The sequence below is a fragment of the Populus trichocarpa genome, chromosome 16 (genome assembly GCF_000002775.5).
Source record: "Populus trichocarpa isolate Nisqually-1 chromosome 16, P.trichocarpa_v4.1, whole genome shotgun sequence".
In the NCBI taxonomy this organism is placed as follows: Eukaryota; Viridiplantae; Streptophyta; class Magnoliopsida; order Malpighiales; family Salicaceae; genus Populus; species Populus trichocarpa.
This window is the reverse complement of record NC_037300.2, coordinates 274,687-292,238: the sequence shown is the minus strand read 5'-3', so window position 1 is coordinate 292,238 and position 17,552 is coordinate 274,687. Positions and strand designations below refer to the sequence as shown.

At 34.5% G+C, this 17,552-nt stretch overlaps 3 protein-coding genes, 1 non-coding gene and 1 pseudogene across 5 annotated transcripts; 2 read left to right on the top strand and 3 right to left on the bottom strand.

Moving 5' to 3' along the window:
* Positions 1 to 730: 730 nt before the first annotated feature.
* LOC7474077 (trihelix transcription factor GT-2) lies at positions 731 to 2,762 on the top strand. The gene is made up of 2 exons (XM_002323084.3): positions 731 to 1,122; positions 1,690 to 2,762. The coding sequence occupies exons 1-2, from the start codon at positions 803 to 805 to the stop codon at positions 2,459 to 2,461; spliced, it is 1,092 nt and encodes a 363-aa protein (XP_002323120.1). The 5' UTR covers positions 731 to 802; the 3' UTR covers positions 2,462 to 2,762.
* Positions 2,763 to 4,842: 2,080 nt separating this feature from the next.
* LOC112324537 (pentatricopeptide repeat-containing protein At4g30825, chloroplastic-like) lies at positions 4,843 to 8,569 on the bottom strand (annotated as a pseudogene).
* A 1,135-nt stretch (positions 8,570 to 9,704) lies between these two features.
* Positions 9,705 to 11,481, top strand: LOC7474076 (nuclear transcription factor Y subunit B-6). The gene is made up of 2 exons (XM_052448160.1): positions 9,705 to 9,756; positions 10,767 to 11,481. Exons 1-2 carry the CDS (start codon positions 9,705 to 9,707, stop codon positions 11,408 to 11,410), a joined length of 696 nt encoding a protein of 231 aa, XP_052304120.1. The 3' UTR covers positions 11,411 to 11,481.
* An 852-nt stretch (positions 11,482 to 12,333) lies between these two features.
* On the bottom strand, positions 12,334 to 12,405 carry TRNAT-CGU (transfer RNA threonine (anticodon CGU)). Its single transcript has one exon. It is a non-coding gene; the product is annotated as a tRNA-Thr (tRNA).
* A 199-nt stretch (positions 12,406 to 12,604) lies between these two features.
* On the bottom strand, positions 12,605 to 15,389 carry LOC7482635 (tRNA (guanine(9)-N1)-methyltransferase). 2 transcript variants are annotated; one of them, XM_024587385.2, is made up of 3 exons: positions 14,894 to 15,389; positions 13,765 to 14,124; positions 12,605 to 12,984 (listed from the first exon to the last, which is right to left on the bottom strand). In XM_024587385.2, exons 1-3 carry the CDS (start codon positions 15,308 to 15,310, stop codon positions 12,967 to 12,969), a joined length of 795 nt encoding a protein of 264 aa, XP_024443153.1. In that variant the 5' UTR covers positions 15,311 to 15,389; the 3' UTR covers positions 12,605 to 12,966. The 2 variants fall into 2 exon arrangements, with proteins under 2 accessions (XP_024443153.1, XP_002322499.2); XM_002322463.4 differs by having other exon boundaries at positions 12,605 to 12,979; positions 14,894 to 15,388.
* Positions 15,390 to 17,552: the final 2,163 nt, after the last annotated feature.

Sequence of the window (17,552 nt, the reverse complement as noted above, 5' to 3'; positions counted from 1 at the left end):
TATTATTTATAAATTAGAAGTATTTTTTAAAAACTTGACTAATTGGAGTGACTCGATATCTAGACCGGGTTGAGTTTCAATAAAAATAGAAAAAAAATTGACCCAATTAAAAATTTAAGTTGACCCGTGACCTAATCAACCCTGAAAAAACACATTCAAAATTCTTTGATTTTTTTTAATTTTTTTTCAAATTAATATTTTTTTAATTTTTATAAGATAAAAAAAATTAACTTAATTTAACTCACCTATCCCATTACTCGAAACTTTCCCGAGTCAATCTTGAATTGATTTTAAAAAGTACGATAAAAGTGAAGAATATAAGCTATTGATTCGGATTCATATTAAAAATATAAAATATTGTTTAGAAATATATTTTATTATCAAACATTGAATTTTATAGTGTTTAGGATAAATAATGTCTTTTTTATTTTATTTTTAAAAATTAATAAATTAAGAATTAAATTTTATTCTAATAACTGAGTTGTGAGTTTAAAATATATTTTAAATTGGATTAAACCAAATTAATATCATAATTTATTTTTTCTTCAACGGTCAACAATCTCAGTCAAACCTCCAGGCGATAATCTGTTTGAAAAGAGACCCAGGACAAAACTTGTGTAAATATGCAAAAACAAGAAGGCCAAATATATAAATTCAAAAACCCCTCCTTTTTATTTTTTTTTACCTCCTCCTTTTATTTTATTTTTTACTACTGCTAAAAACCTCACATTTCACCTTCTCCGCAGCCAAAAAAAAAAAAAAAACCTGAAACGCCGCCAATTTTTTTAATCAACAGTAAAAAATGGATTTATTAATTACCGGTGACCGGCAAATACAAAACCCTAACGACTTTCCTCTTCAGATAACTCCATTCCCGCCCACCGGCAACTTTACTATCCCCACTTCAGCCGCAGCTCCTTCGGCGGCGGAGGCGGGGTCGAGTGAGGCTGCCAGCTTGCCTCCGCAGAAGCTCCGTCCGATTAGAAGAACTGGCAGGGTTCCGTCGAGTTCTAGGGAGGACGGGGAAGAGAGTCTGAGGGGTTTGGTTAGTGGACAGCCGAGTGAAGTGGCGGCTGGTGGTGGTGGTGGGTCGGGTGGAGGTTTATTTGATGATGAATTTAGGTAAAGTTTAGATTTTTTTTTTGTTAGTTAATTATTTTTTCTTTTTTTATTTTGCTTTCTGCAAAGTTTTTTTTCATTTATTATTAATCTTTAGTCATTTTGATAATATTTAAGATTGACCCTTTTTTGAAGATATTAAGAAAAGGGTTATGGTAATTTTTAAGGTATAGTTTGCTTAGAATGTTAGGTAATGCAATAGTACATTGAGACAGTTTGATGTTTCTAATTAAGGTAAGGAAGTGGGCAATTTGTATGTTTACGTAATAGTGATTAGTTTGACGTTTCTTATTAAGGTAGGGAAGTGGGCAATGTGTATGTTTATGCAATAGTGATCAGGTTGATGTTTTCGGATGATCGTGATCCAAATGCATATGCTGTTTGTGTGGGGTTGAGGATTGCTATGATGGTAGAAATTATTGGCTCTTTGATAAGTTGAGGGACAGATTGATTCAAGAGTGTAAACCAAACCACCTGGGATTGTGTTAGTGCAGTAGTAGTCGTAGTAGTAGTCTAGATCCAACAAGTGTTATTTGGAAACTGAGTTAATGTGGTTTTGTTTGTTTTCAGCTTATGTTCGAGTGATGGAAACGATGATGATTTATCGGTTGGTGTGGGAGAATCTGTTGGTCGGAAGAGAAAGAGGAAATCCAAGATTGAGAAGTTTTTGGAGAGTTTGGTGATGAAAGTGATGGAGAAGCAGGAGGAGATGCATAAACAGTTGGTAGAGATGATAGAGAGTAGAGAAAGGGAGAGGGTGATAAGAGATGAAGCTTGGAAACAGCAAGAGATTGAAAGGATGAAAAGGGATAGTGAGGCTAGGGCTCAAGAGACTTCTCGTAACCTTGCTCTCATTTCCTTCATCCAGAACATGACGTCAGGTCATGTTATCGAAGTCCCTCAACCATCAATGACATTCTCACACATGGTGAATGATGGAGGCAATGCCGATGCCCCCATTCAAAATGATTTTATGGGTGACCAAAGTAATCAAAGATGGCCAGAAGCTGAGGTGCAAGCACTTATAATGCTTCAAACTGCTTGGGAACAACAGTCGCGAGTTACAGGCTCCAAAGGGACTAATATTTGGGATGCAATATCTGCTGGAATGTACAATATGGGCTACAACCGCACTGCAAAGAAGTGTAAAGAGAAATGGGAAAACATCAACAAGCACTTCAAAATGTCACTGGGAACTGCCCCAAAGAAACCATTTCAAAATAGTACAGTGAGCCCTTATTTTCCGGAATTGGACACGTTATACAATGACGATTTTGTTAATCTGGGAAATGGCTCTGCCAATACAGACAATCAAGCTAACTGCGCACTGGGTAAAGGTTGAAAATCTCAAACTGTTTCAAGTCTTTGGCTGTCTCCCAGCATCATCAAAAGAACAACCAGGGACCTGAAATTTATATTTCTCGAATCTTACCTTGATGTGATTTCTGGTCCATTTATGCATCTGTATTAACTTAGAGTAGAACTTCATTGAGATGTTATTGACTGTTCTTGCATTAGCTATGCATTGCAGGGGAAAATTATGATTGTATGAATTGTTCTTCCAACAATATTCATAGGAGCATTCTAGCCATTTGCTTCCTTGTGTTTTGAATCCTTATTCAACGAGTACTGTGATTTCTTTAGCTTTCAGGGAGATTCTTTCTGCTGAATATGGTTGTGTTTTGATATTCATGGCAATAGATCTTCCATGCTATATATTCAGTGGTGATAAAAATTTTGGATTTTGCTTATGTTACAAGCCAGAACCGGAAAGGTGTTTTATCTTCCAATTGATATGAAGATATCAAAACCTGACTCTTCGCTGAATAAGAGAAAATGGGCACAAAATATAATGAGAAAAAAGAGAATTAGCACATCAAAACAAAATTCACTATCTGATATCAATGTGTTGTTCAATTGCTATCGCAAAAAGCCATAAAAAAGGAGGAAAAAATCAAGAGAAAAGGAGTCGCATCATGTCAAATGGGTTCTTTCCTTCCTTATTCAGCAAGACAATACGCAACAAGATTCACTAATTTCATCAAATGCTATAATGGATCTTCACTCTTCATGGCTGCTTGAATCTTGAAAAACTCGTGCAGTTCAATAGACTAGAATGTGACAGAATTCATCAAGGCAAACCAACATCACCACACAAACAGTGCAAGGACAAAAGAATATAAGAGGGTGAAGAGAGGAATAATTGAAAATAGAAAAATCAGTATCTCAGGTGGTTCTGGCTGAATGTAATATGGAAATACCAATATGGATGATGTTATCAGTAAGGCCATGAGAAACAAAGAAAAGATTCTAGGACCATTAGCCATGCCAACAACACACCAGAAAAGAGACATACAAGTCTGGCTATACAGATGAGAGGGTTACAGATCAAACATTTAATTCACACTTCGGTTATATTTTGAGAAAATGCAATGACCCATTTAATGCACAGGCAAGAACTCAGCAAATTATCCCCTTTGGATCCTCTCATGCACCAGTTATAGGATGGTGTGGGAATGTAAATCTAACCCTAATCAACATTAATGATAGTAATTATGGTAAATAGAACAAAATGAGGGAAGCACATGCAAGTAAAAACCATCCATGTATCAACCTGTTGCTAAACTCGTAATATTTGAGTCTGAAATGACATGGCTCTTGCAAAATCATAGTTTCTTGTAATTGATGTGCCAAAGCATAAAGAACAACTCTATTTTCTGATATGAACATGGGCAGGAATATAAATTAATTACTGATACAGAAGACATTTTCTTGGTCACATTTTATTTCCCCTTGTCCCTTTCGTGGGAAGAATTGATGTTTCATATAACTCAGTTCGGTTTACAGGAAAAAAAAACTACGTAACTTAGAAATGCAAACATCTCACTGAATCTCATTACCTCCCCAGAGAGAATGCACAAGACTGAAACTCTAAAAGAAGAAATAACTGGTGCAGTGACTTTCTTGACTGTGATATCCACATCATCATTCGAGTTTTCAATGTTGATTTATCAACTGGCCTTTTCACTTCTGCATAACCATCTTCTGAGAGCAAGACAGGCAAGGATTCTTCTCCTTTTTCAACATCGTCTATTAGTTTGGCAAAGAGCCAGTTTCACCCAACTGTTCAGAATCTTGAGACTGTGTAGTAGAACGAATAATTATCAGCTAAGTACTTCCCTTGATCAAGGATGAAAGCAAAATACCTGATATACAGTATGAAAGAACAAGAAAAAGTTTTATCTTTCTGGAAAGGAAACAAGTTTTTTGGTGGCTATAAAAAACAGGAAATCCGCACACTAACATATGCGTGACCATCAGCAATGACAGTTAAATAAGACTTCCTGCCATTGTTCTGATTTGCACCAATCATTTAAATGAATTTATCACAAGCCATGCCCAACTGAAATCAGATGAAAGGGTGGTAATCAGTCTAAAAGAACCTTGGTGGGCATCCAGTTGTCTCTTTGGTACACAAACAGTAGACACGAATAAAATGGACAGAAAAAAATTAGAGCCACTTTTCTCATATATCACCAAAGTAGATGATTATGTCAGGAGAGGTGGTAGTAGCAGTACGTAGACAGTAATATCTCACCTTGGGTTGCAAAACATCAGATACATCAAGTAGGATCCATGCCCAGGCTCTTTCTGACTGTGGAGAGTCATTGATGCAGAGATTATTGAAAAGGGAAAACTATATGTACTTTAGTTGTGTGTACTTCATAGTCCCCTCTGCTTCATCCACAAAGACCATTTAACAGCCTCCAAGTATTTATCATTCTGCTGCAATGCAGTAATCAGATTGGTGTAGGTTATCTCATCAGGTTCTATCCCATTTTGCCTCATTTCCTTGACCAAACACACAGCATCTTCAACCGTTCCAGCAATTCCATATGCCTTTATCAGTGTGTTACAGCTACACAAATCAGGTCTCAGTCCACATTCTCTACGTTCTGTCAGCACACCTGCAACTTCATCAATTGATCCTTGCTCTCCGTAGATATTCATCATAATGTTGTATGTATAATGGTCAGCAGCACAGCCCGATTACTTCATTCTCTGAAAGACACTTCTAAAACTCTCCATATGACCTTCTTTCCCATAGGCATCCAATGTGCAGTTGTAGGCATCGAGGGAATTTGAAAAACCATCAGATTGCATAGAGTGTATGGTTTATGCCATATTCTTGAAGTCTTGATGTAAGAGAGTACATCAACCAAACCTCGTTTTCTAGCCATCATGAACAATTCCCTAGCTTTATTGAAAAGCTCAGCCTTTGCATAAACACCAAGCATGTCATTGAAGGTGATAGTATTAGGATTAAAACCACGCTGAAGCATCTCATTGAAAAGTCTGGAAAGTTCATTAACTGGAAGAGCACGAGCACAGCAGTTTATGAGACAATTATACAACTCCTGATCCCAAACAACTCCACTCTTCAAGATCTAGCAACACAGATCTTTTAACTTATCCACCATTCCACACTTTTGGTAAATGCAAAGCATGTCCCGGAACATATAATGTCTGGAACTGTGTCCTTTTCCCTCTCCATTGTTTCTAGAACAGAGCGAGCATCTTTCAAGGATCCAGCCTTGACATACATTCTTACAACAATGCTGAAAGCGATCACATCTAAAGCAATTCCAGAAGATTTTTAACTTTTGATAAAGTTTTTCTCCGACCTTCTCATATGCTTTCAAAAGAGTTCCAAGGATTGAGGAATACTGGCACACCCCATCTCCAGCATATCATCAAGAGTTCTGCAAGCACCGTCTTCATCCCCATGCTGAGCTTGCAAATTTATTAGTGTACAAGTTGGACGAATTGGGCTTGAATCCCAACCGCTTGAGCTCCTTATAGTACCATTCTGCCTCCTTGTAATTGCCAACTCGACCCCAACCTTCAATCATAGAACGTTAGGTCATATGGAGAGTTTAAGAACAGCCATTGCGCACCAAACATATTGGATACCTTTCCATAACCAGTAATCAATATATTGCATGCAACAGTATTAGGGGAAAACTTGGCTTCTTGCATAGAAACCAACACCTGCTCGGCCTTCTCTAACTTTCCTGGCTGACTATAAGCATTAAGCAAAACCAATCAATTCTCCAAATTTAACACCACCTTATTCTCTCATCAAGCCAATAACCGCTTCTGCCTTGTCGAGCAAACTTAAACGTGTATAAATAGAGATCATAGCAGAGTAAGCAGACTGACATGTTATCCCAAAACTCCTCATTTCAGAGAAAGCAAATTTTGCCTCCTCAACATTCCAATCCTTTTGGTAGAGCCCCATGACCATACCAAAAGTAGCAATATTTGGCTGAACCCCAAGTTCCAACATCATACGAAACCATTTCCTACTCCACTCCACATTCCCCCGTTTCGAACACGAGTAAATAAGAGTGTTAAAAACTCGGCAATCCAATTCAGAACCAAAACTCTCACTCATTTCCCTGATCATCCTCTCAGAAGAATCCCAATCTTCCCTCCTACCCACCACTCGAAAAACAACGTTGTAAGCATTAACATTCTTTTCAAGCTTCCCATTACTCCACATCCACTCAAAGAACCTCAAACTTTTTCAATCACTGCTACACTTCTCAAGCCATTTCAAAACATCATTACATTTCTCTAAGCTCAAATTAGACCCAATAACAGAGCAACTAACATCCAAATCACCATCATGCACAAAAAGATCCTCCCTTTCTAATCTTCTACCATTCCTTTTATAACCAAACTTAAAACCCTCTTCCCTTTTAGTCGCTTTCTTATCACCCCTATACTTAATTTTCCTCTCCTGTTTAAAATCTATGTCCTTTTGCTCATTCTCATCGGCCAAACCTTCTGCAAGTGACAAAAAATGGTCCTTTACAGAAAATTCAGTTTGGATTCTAGACGCCTTAACAACACTAAATCTACCCAAAGAAACATGTTTTTTTTTAGTCTCCATTGTCTCTATTTCTATTTTTTGTCTCTAAATTGTAACCAAACATTACATTACAATAAAATTTAAGTGTATTTATAATTAACATTTGATATTATAAAAACAACTAAAAAAACTGGGGTTGGTTCAACTATTCATATGAAGATTAAACCATGTCAATATATAGTTTTTAATTGTTTTGATAACAATTTAGTTAGTTATCGCGCAGGTTTGAACATAAAGGCCATGAGTTCAAGTGAGATGCTTGTAGCAATATGTTTTTTTAGATGACAGGTGTATTTTATTTTCCATTAGGCACATAACTCTTTTTTTGGTTGGCTCTTTGTTTTATCTTTTGTTTATTTTTTTATTACATCTTTTAAATATAATATTTTTATTTAATTTTATCATTTAGTATTGGGTGGATAGTAAACCAATTTTTGTATTTTTTATTATATAACAAAATAAAAATATTATGTTGCCCCAATGAAATCCATAACCTCATGGTAAATCATTTTTTTATATTTTTTATCATATAAAAAAATAAAAATAATAATTAATTCAATCCAATAAAATTTATAGCCCAAGTCATACATTTGATGGAATAACTAAAATAATAAACTTAACATTTTTTTCTTTTTCTTTGAATCTACTCAATCAACAAGAATCATAAAATCATACATATACTTAAATATCATTACTTTTATTAGTGTATTTAACTTGCATTAGCAAGATTATAAGAATAAATTTAGCTTATAAAATAAAAGTTTGGTTAAAAGATATCATTCATTAACCATAGAATAAAAAAAAATGTGTCGCAAGTAACATACCATAAAAAAAAGTTAATAACATTTAATATATTGAAATCAATAAGTAAAAAAATAATAAAAAAAAATCTTAAAATAAAAAAATTGTTGATTAATTAATTAATAAAAAAACACAAAATTGAACCAAAGAAATCTTATATTTACAGGTGGCTCAAAAGTGGTTATATACACAGAAAAATTATTGGCTCATCTAATCCCTTAAACAAAGAGAAGTAATTAACTGTAAATACAAAATGCATGGCAACGTGCTGCCCTACCAAGCCAACCGTTGCCTCCTTCCACCAAGAGCCACCATGCAACTCTATATATTCCTCTCCCTTTTCATCATTCGATGATATATTGCATTTACACCCACAAAACTTCTGCTGCTCCTCCTTGTTTCTACAAACTCTGCACTCTACACAGTCTTGGTTTTGTTCTGATACAAGTTTAATGAATCTTGATGCATGTTCAACAACATGATGGAAGAAGATTATGGATGGGGAACTTGTTCAACAATGGTTCTCTTGATGGTTGCTGCTATTCTCTTGTTTGCTCCATTGGTAATGGATTCTTTGGGACCTCCTTCTGCTTTGATGATACTTCTTATTCCAGTGATTCTGGTGGCCGTTCTTTACTTCCTCCATGAAGCCTCTGATTAAGTGAAGATCAAGAGATTTCAATCACCTTTTGCTTCTTCTTTTTTCTCCATTTTTTTTTTTTTTTTTGTACATGTAAGTGTATGGGGACCAATTTGGGTATTGAGTTATGCTTTTTCTTTTTTAATTTTATGCATTAAAAAATAGAAAAATCTTGTTTGTGTAATTGATGATGATTTCTTGTTAATAAACTAGATACTATTTATGTAAGCGTGATGGATTTCCTTATTTATTTCTTGTGTTGCAATTTATGTAAGTCATTGCTTAAATAATTAAGGTTGTTAAAACTGAAACAAAAACCAGTTCCAATCAATTGGTTTTGGTTCGTTTCAATTTTGTTATTTTATATTAAAAACCAAAACTCAACCGACTGGTTTTGGATCTATTCAGTTCGGTTTTGATTCGGTTATTTTATATTAAAAATCAAAAACTATATTGTTTTTTGAGTATTTTTTTTTATTTTCTGATAGGCTTGGTTTTGGTTCGATTGAGTCTTTTATGGTTTATTTTTAATTGAATCGGTTTTGGTTGAGGTTTTATGATTTCAGGCTTATGAAACCGAACCGAACCGAATAGTTTTTTAAATATTTTAATCGGTTTAATTGATTTTTTTCATGGTTTGGTTTTTTTTGTTTTTTTTCTCGGTTTAATTGATTTTTTAGTTTTTTTGTTTACATCTAATTTTAACGCTAGTAAAACCCAATGCCAAGTCCCCCGGGTTGAGATCCAAGCATACGTACCCACTTTGGCTCGATTCAAAATTGAGTTGATTTTTAACTTGTATGGACATGAAGCCCTGCGCGGACCGGATCTGTTTATATCAATGAACAGGGCCAATGGCTGAAATGCAAGCGTTGAGGGAGTGAATTAATTAACAACACTAATATCCAAGCAAGCAAGCTAGCGTGCCTGTTTTTCTGGTCTGTCATCGTGGGATACCAACGTTCTGCTGTTGACAGACTAAAAGCCTGTTCCTCTCTGTCTGGTCCAAGTAATTTAAGACTATTATAGCAATTAATTGTAGCTCTAGGATCCTTCGTGTGCATCGCCCCTTTCCCAAGTGGTTCCACCCTTTGGCTCTATAAATATTGACACTTGCCCTTGTTTTTCTTTTCAATCTCATCCAATTTTCACTTTCTAAATTCTGTTAGAGCTAAAAAAACAAGAGATTTTAATTCCCACAGAGAAATGGACCGTGGAGGCTTTCATGGCTACCGCAAGCACGCCAACACAAGCTCAGGTAAGTTCTTATCATTCTAGAAGACAAGCTGTGACACCTATGTATATCTTGTTCGTACGCATCATCTTCGATCTTGCATGCAAAGAAAGTGTTTTTCAGTTTCTGTTTTCACTCTAAGCAAGAAGATAAATATGTATATGCACTGCGCGCGTTCATTTTCGCATGTTAATTATTTTGATTAGTTTATGTATCTTCTCTTTTCAAAAATTTGTTTTTCATGTGATTGCTTCTTCTTCTTCTTCTTTTCCATAAATTATTGATCTATCAAATGACATGCAAACTCGATCTCTCAATGGCTTAATTTGATGTGTATATCCATGTGCAGATATAGATATCATGTTTTCTCAATCATCTATATGTTGATCTTCAATATCTTCTGTAGTGAGATAGATAGTGTCATGGTCAAGGTATCTGATGCATGAGGCTCGTGATGATGAAATAGTTAGCAACAATGGTAAACGCATAGCTTTATGTACAAGTGGCACGCACCATTCATGCAACATATGAAACAAGTGGCTTCCATGCATCCTGTCTCAGGATTCAAAACGCTTGCTGCCTTTGTCTCTGTCCACTTTTATCTCGACAATAAATTAACTCTCTTGTCTCTTGGCTTGTTTGAGTTAGAAAATCCACCAATCAAGTGATAATATATTAAAAATATAAATTATTTATAGAAAAAAAAGGTTTATTTGTCAAAAAAAAATAGCAGATTAAATAGCCACACAAAAAAAAAAGTGGTTAAAATCTGATCAAATGGGATTATGGGAAGCTGTGCCTATAAGCATAATGAAATTCATTAGCTAGCCATTGATTGATTGATTTCCAAGAAATATTTATTTTCTTTCGTGTCTCTCACTTGTTTTGTTGCAAAACAAATTGGGAATCACAAATCATTAATTATGGAATTGTTTGTAGTTAGCCATTGATTGATTTCCAAGAAATATTTATATTCATTCATATCCCTTTGAAATAACTATCATCAATACAATTGGATCTGGTATCATAATCAGAGATCAACATGAGGCTAGCTGAGATCAACCACAGCACCACCAACAAGTTTCATACAACCACTGATGACATTAGTGAATGTACTGTAAGGGAGCAAGACAGGTTCATGCCAATAGCCAATGTTATCAGGATCATGCGCAAGATGCTGCCCCCACATGGGAAAATCTCTGATGATGCCAAAGAAACAATCCAAGAATGCGTGTCTGAGTTCATTAGCTTCATCACTAGTGAAGCCAATGAACGCTGCCAACGCGAGCAACGCAAGACGATAACAGCTGAGGATGTGCTTTATGCAATGAGCAAACTAGGGTTTGATGACTACATCGAACCCTTGACCATCTATCTTCACCGATACCGCGAGCTCGAGGGCGAGCGCGGCTCGATGAGAGGTGAGCCACTGATGAAGACCAGGAATAGTAATAATAATAATAATGTTGATCAGTATGGAACATTAATGGCTGGGGCTGGTGCTGCTTATGCACCAGCATTTCATGTGAGCCATCATCACCATCCTCATCATCATGGATTCTTTGGTGGGGCACCTATAGGAGCTGGATACATGACTATGAGAGATGCTAATTCCAATGCTAGTTCCTCCCATTCTGCTGCGTTGGCTAACGTTGAAGCATTTGCTCAGCATCAGTAAGAGATTGATCAGAAAGAGATTAACGCGACAATATTGTAAGGCTAGATGGAGCTAGAAAGCTGGGAAGGCTGCTAGAGAGGTTAGTGTTTGGAAGAAGTGGCTTAATGTATTGGTAGTTGAATTCTGTTTAGGATGGTGTCTTTGATGCTCGACAGAACAGTTCTAGCTAGCTAGGACCATCTTATTTATTTTGCATATTTCAATTCTTAATTAGGTGCTTGATTTCTGTTTTTACATTAATTTGATGTGTTGTTGAGTTAAATTCCGTTTTTCATCCCATTTAATATTATGAGCCCTTAATTTCAAATTAATGGAAATGTCAAAGCTTAGTTAATCTCGTGAAGTCAGACCTCGTACGTACATGATATTTTCAATGATATTAAATATTGCTATGATCGATTTAGCAATTCTAAAAAATTAAATATTATCTTTAGGCTCCGCCTTAACAGGTTAATACTTAATACCAAAGAACTTTATAGAGTTTTGAGAAAAAATTAAGTTGTAATTGACCTGCTTTGCTTAAATTACTACATTAACTCACAATTTAATTAAAATTTAGTTTGTAAAACAATATTATTTTAACCATTTTTTAAAAAATAAAACAAATCAACTAGATTTAATGCACGTAATACATAATTCTGACTTTAAACCTGGTCATAAAATAAAATAAATTTAAATAAATTGGGTTAATTTAACAACTTTGCTTTGGTTGGGAGTATACAAAAAAGATGAAGGGGCAATCCATAAACACTATTTTCAATGATATTCATTTGTGACTTTATTAGAGTTTAATGACAGGAAAAAAAAAAGGGTAAGTATTCATGTGTTGACATTAAATTAAAGACAATGGTATTTTTGAGAGGAACAAAAAAAAATAGAATTGGACATTAATTAACATGGGGAGGAAATGAATTTAAAAGCAAAGCTCCCAGCGAGGATCGAACTCGCGACCTTTCGCTTACGAAGCGAACGCACTACCACTATGCTATGGAAGCAAGATGCTCAACTCGTTTTTACATTATTATATCAATATTTCATACCTCTTGACTGTTTTAACCGCCTGATTCAGATGTACAAGATAACGGAGGGAGTGGCGTGGTAAGGGTTGGCGAAGGTTGATCCATCAGAAAGCTAGCAATCAACAAAGGATGGAAAAGGCTATTCCAGTTGACAATTTAATAGCAGCATATGTAGTTAATGGAAAAGCAAGCAAATTTCTCATTGAAGAGATCAATTGGTATTTTGAGTTTTACAAAAACATGACCAGTCTTCTGCAACTTTTTTTTTTGGGGGGTGGGGAGCTGTCTTTTGACAATGTTAATGTCTATAAAGATTAAAACGTAACCATTCAAGTTAGTTCTGCTGTGTAAAAGAAACTTCATCGCATTGCCTTTTCTTCTCGGATGGCTCATTTCCGTCCTCCAACTCTTCTCTATCTACTCTTTCGAGTTCTTCTGGATCAGTTTCGCCTCTTTTCCTTTGAGGAATTACTTGAAAGAATGAAGTTTTCCAATCTTTTGTTTCCACAAACTTGAGCAGGATCTCTACCACCTGGTTCACAGTGAGTACCTGCACTTGAATGAAAAAAGAAGCAAAGAGTTAGCAGAGAAAGACCATGAATTTTGAGGGCTTGAGGTACAAATCAACGAGAAACACAACATGGGGAAAATCTCCTATCCCACGTTGATGCCAGATAATGAATCGATGAGTTGTCTTGGTTACTTCAGCCACAACAACATCAATTTTTGAAACAAATGCATTTCTGCGCAAGTGAAGTACTTTCCTTTTTTATTGCAAAATGCCCTTAGTAATGAAAATTCTCCTAATAAATCATCTTAACTCTATGCCTGGGAGCAATGGGCTGGAAAGAGAAGTGTTTTGTGCACAACTTCACATATTGAGACCCTGTCCTACACTCTTTGATAAAGCAGTCACCCCATGATCATTTAAGTCTACCCCATTGTCCTCAGGAATTGAGACCCTGTCCAACACTCTTTGATAAAGCAATCAACCATGATCGTTTAAGTCTAGCCCATTGTCCTCAGGGATTGAGACACTGTCCAAAACTCTTCGGGCACCATTGCCACACATTGGATGGCAAAGAGTACAGCTCGCCCCTTGAACATTTAAAACTAGCCCTCTTTGCATGCAATTTTGTGTAATGGCAGTGCCACATTCCCAGTCCCGGTTTGCTCTAATACATGTTCTACAATCAATGTGATTTTGATGCACAAGTGATACAAAACTAAAAGAAAAGGAAAACAAAATAAGCACAGCACAATTAAATCTACGCAGTCAACATTTCAGGTCTTGAAAGAAAAACAAGCACATGCCAAGACAAAGATCAGTCATACCTGAGAACTTGACATCTTCAAGTAACTGCTTATAGGAAGTTTTGCTGTTTGGATTCCTTGCTCGTTTGCTTTCTTCATGGTTAAGCCTTTCCACCGATTCCGATCCACTAACCCGCCAACAATATATATTTTCTTCAGATCAAGTTCGTCTAGCACTGTTTCAGAATCTGCTGTAAGATACACCAAATTTTCCTTTTGATCTTGTAATGCTTCAATATATGATTGACTTTCCTTCTCAATACTCCATTTATCAAATCCTGGGAGCCTTTGCAATTGGTTCTCCATTTCCCCCCTGCACCCAGTCAACCAGAGGTGACCAGGGGATGCACATCTTCCATTCACAGCATAACAGTAAATGATCTGCCATTTAAATAGTGATGGTATAATAGTCAGCCATTGAAAAGCATAAGCTTGCATTTGTTTAACAACCCTATACCTTCCACCAACTACACAATTGTTCTCCAACAATGCCAATTGAACTGCCCACACTCTTGCCTATTAATACAAAATCAATTAATTAACCAAATAATCTCTTCAATACAAAGTTTCTTGCAAATGGCACAGATAACTTGTAGCCAAAATTCTAGTATAAATATGCAAATTAAAAACTTCGTTGAAATGCCATAAATCTGACTTATCTATTGTATCTATTGCGCGAATACTCTGACCATATTACAGGGTTAATTCATTCCTCTTAAGTCTTAAGAACGATATCACCAACCTCTTTCGAGCGGAGCTGTGTTGAAACTCAAAAATACAGAAATTCACTCATTTCTCCACCCTCATAATTCAGCCAACTAAATTTAACTGAACTGTTAGCAACAATTCTCACTTCAAATGAATCTAACACATCCTTAAGAACAAATTCGCCAACGCCATTTCTATGCATTACAGTAAAGTTCTTAACAATGTATCACAGCTCTATTCCTATACAAAGCCGTATTGAACCAACATATGAAATCAATCATTTCTCCAAATGGGTCATCATAGTTTGACCCAAAAACTCAATCCAGCAACTATCAAAACCAATCCCTACTCAAAAACCAATCCAACACTAACATTATAAAGATAAAACCATTATTAAAAACGAAAAGGTTTTAAACTTTAACACTATAAAATTAAAGCTCACCTGTTGAACAAGACTGTGAATCTCAATGTTAGTCATAAGATCAGCAAACTCAAGATCAATCACAATATTCTGACCAAATTCTTTAGCTTTCCTAAGCCTCTGCGTCTTCTCTTCTTTCTCTTCTGCCCTCTTCCCCATTCTCTCTTTCCTTAACTCTCTCCTTGACTCTATAAGCTTCAACCTTTCTTCTTCACTTGCACAGCTTGATAGTTTCTCTTCCCATTCTCTTCTCTTCCTCTCTCCTTCTTTCTTTTTTTGCTCCTTCATTTGTGCCTTCTTCTCTGCTTTCTTTGCTTCCCATTTTTGCTGCTTCAGGAGTTTCTTCTTTGCGTTTTTGGAGAGTGTGGTGTGCTGTGAATTGGGTTGGTTCTCTAGGGTGTTTTGGTCATTTTGCTTTGTTTCTTTCTCTTCCTCCATTGAAGCAGAAGGGGAGCGTCGAGGGTTTGGTTCAATTTTCAATTAAGGCTTTGAAGGGGAAATGGTAGAACGATGTCGTATTTGGACCATGAGGATTATATATTGATCATGATGACTTATTGGCTTGTTGCGGACAAAGGCCTAAGGCCCGGAGGATGTTTGATGGCTAATGCATGGTAATAAATGTGTGGCAAAAATAATCTAATTATTAAAAATTAGTTAATTGGATGCTTAATCATTATATGTTTAAATAAAATCTTGCATAAAAGTATTTATTTTTTCTTATAAATTTTAAAAATTTTAATGGCGAAATATGTTTTAAAGCTATTTTTTGAGTTTTTTTTTCTAAAATACTTTTTAGAATTTTATTTGTTTGTTTTTTGTAAAATGTTTTATAGAAGAAAACAAGTAAATATAAAATATTTTGCAACAATTAATTCATTTATTTTAAAATATTTTCAATTTAGAAACTTATGTAAAATATTTTATGCATAATAATATATTTAGGAGTGTAGTAGCTTTTTTTTAGAAATATATTTGACTTGAAAAAAATATCAAATTAATAATTATTTTTATTGTTTTTAATATATTAACATTAAAAATAAAAAATATCATTTTGATACAAATAAAAAAATACTTTTATATAGTACATCAAAAACTCATCAGTGGTGGCTAAAATAAATTGTTTGATTAAAAGAGTTTTTAAAAAATACCATGAAACGAAGTTAGTTAACGTGTTTCCTTGTTTTTAGAGACCGACGTAGGCCTAACATGATATTTTTAACCTTAAAACAAGTTCAAAAAAAAGTTTTGTCAAGTTAGTATTATGTCTTGATTAAAATTGGATTTTAACATTTAAGTCCGTGTGTGTTATAGTTCTAAAGACTGATGTAGACCTAGTATAATGTTTTTAACTGAAAATAAAATTAATAATAAGTCAACAAGTCTTTTTAAATAGTCAAGCTTAATATTTTGTTCAACTTTATGTAGTATAAAAAAATAACAATAATAAAACAAGGATCAAGAAATATAAATAAAAAAACTAAAATTAAAAAATTATAGAGTTGTGAGACTCTTAATTCACATGGACATGATGCCAACTTGATGAAAAATCCATTAATAATAAATAACTTGCAAATAAATTTAGAAAAATAATGTGTATAGTTAATGGGATGCATGAAATGAACTTATAAAAATATATAGTTAAGTTAATTTTTCATTGTAAATGATGCGGTAAAATTGTAAATGAATTTATAAAAATATATCGTTTAGAAAATTGATGTTAGGCGTGACGAGATAAAGCACATAAAAGGAATAAAATCAGTTGGTCTAAAAGACACCATTGGATCAGGTAAAAAAAAAGGAAGGGAATAATTTGTTTCAGAGGTATTTTCTTTTTTAATTTTCTCTTTCTTTTTTTATTTGTAAAAATAAACAAATAATAATAAAGTTTCACATAACAATAATCTTAATTTATAAATAATTAATTCCTTCTATATTAGAATGATAAGAAAAAAGAAAAAGAAATCCTCCATATCATAAGAAATCATCGAATCCAAATTGAAACAACAAAAAAAATCTTTTTGATTGAAATAAATGTCTAGTATTTTGCATTTGTCAGGTAATAATCACAATTACTCTTGGTTTGTAAAATAAGAAAACTGTATATATATATATATATATATATATATATATGCAAATGATTAATTTTTATCAAACCCTAAAATCTATGGACCTCCTATAAATACAGGCTTTTGAGGTTCAAATAGCATACCATATGCACTCCAACAATTTAATTCCTCTAGCTATATCAAATTTAATTTCAAAGACATGGCTAGGATCTCTTCCTTGATAATGAAAGTTCTTGTCGCTTTCCTGCTCATCACATCATGTTGGTTGATTTCTCCTTTCCCTATCTCTTAATTATTTTTTATTTATGTTTTTTAAATTAATATTTCTATGCAGGTATTTGACATGTGAATATATTTTATTTTATTTTTATTTTTACGGTGGAGATTCATGGGAAAAGTTTCTGCAGGTGTTTCAGTGGTGATGGTGAGGGCTGCGGTGCCATGTAGGAATTTTATTGATTGTTTTGGCAAAATCCCTTGTGACATGCCAAAAATAATATATTGTAAAAATAACGAATGTGTATGTGACGATCAAGAGAAACCTCTGGCAGTCAAGAGAGAGTCATCTCCTCCTGTATAACCCAAGATCATTGAGCTTCATGTTTAATAAG

Coding starts and splice junctions, on each gene's coding strand:
- LOC7474076 (XM_052448160.1), top strand. CDS start 9,705: ATGGACCGTGGAGGCTTTCATGGCTACCGCAAGCACGCCAACACAAGC. Junction 9,757..10,766: donor GCACGCCAACACAAGCTCAG/GTAAGTTCTTAT, acceptor TATCATAATCAG/AGATCAACATGAGGCTAGCT.
- LOC7474077 (XM_002323084.3), top strand. CDS start 803: ATGGATTTATTAATTACCGGTGACCGGCAAATACAAAACCCTAACGAC. Junction 1,123..1,689: donor TTATTTGATGATGAATTTAG/GTAAAGTTTAGA, acceptor GTTTGTTTTCAG/CTTATGTTCGAGTGATGGAA.
- LOC7482635 (XM_002322463.4), bottom strand. CDS start 15,310: ATGGAGGAAGAGAAAGAAACAAAGCAAAATGACCAAAACACCCTAGAG. Junction 14,125..14,893: donor TTCACAGTCTTGTTCAACAG/GTGAGCTTTAAT, acceptor TTTAAATGGCAG/ATCATTTACTGTTATGCTGT. Junction 12,980..13,764: donor TGAAGATGTCAAGTTCTCAG/GTATGACTGATC, acceptor ATTCAAGTGCAG/GTACTCACTGTGAACCAGGT.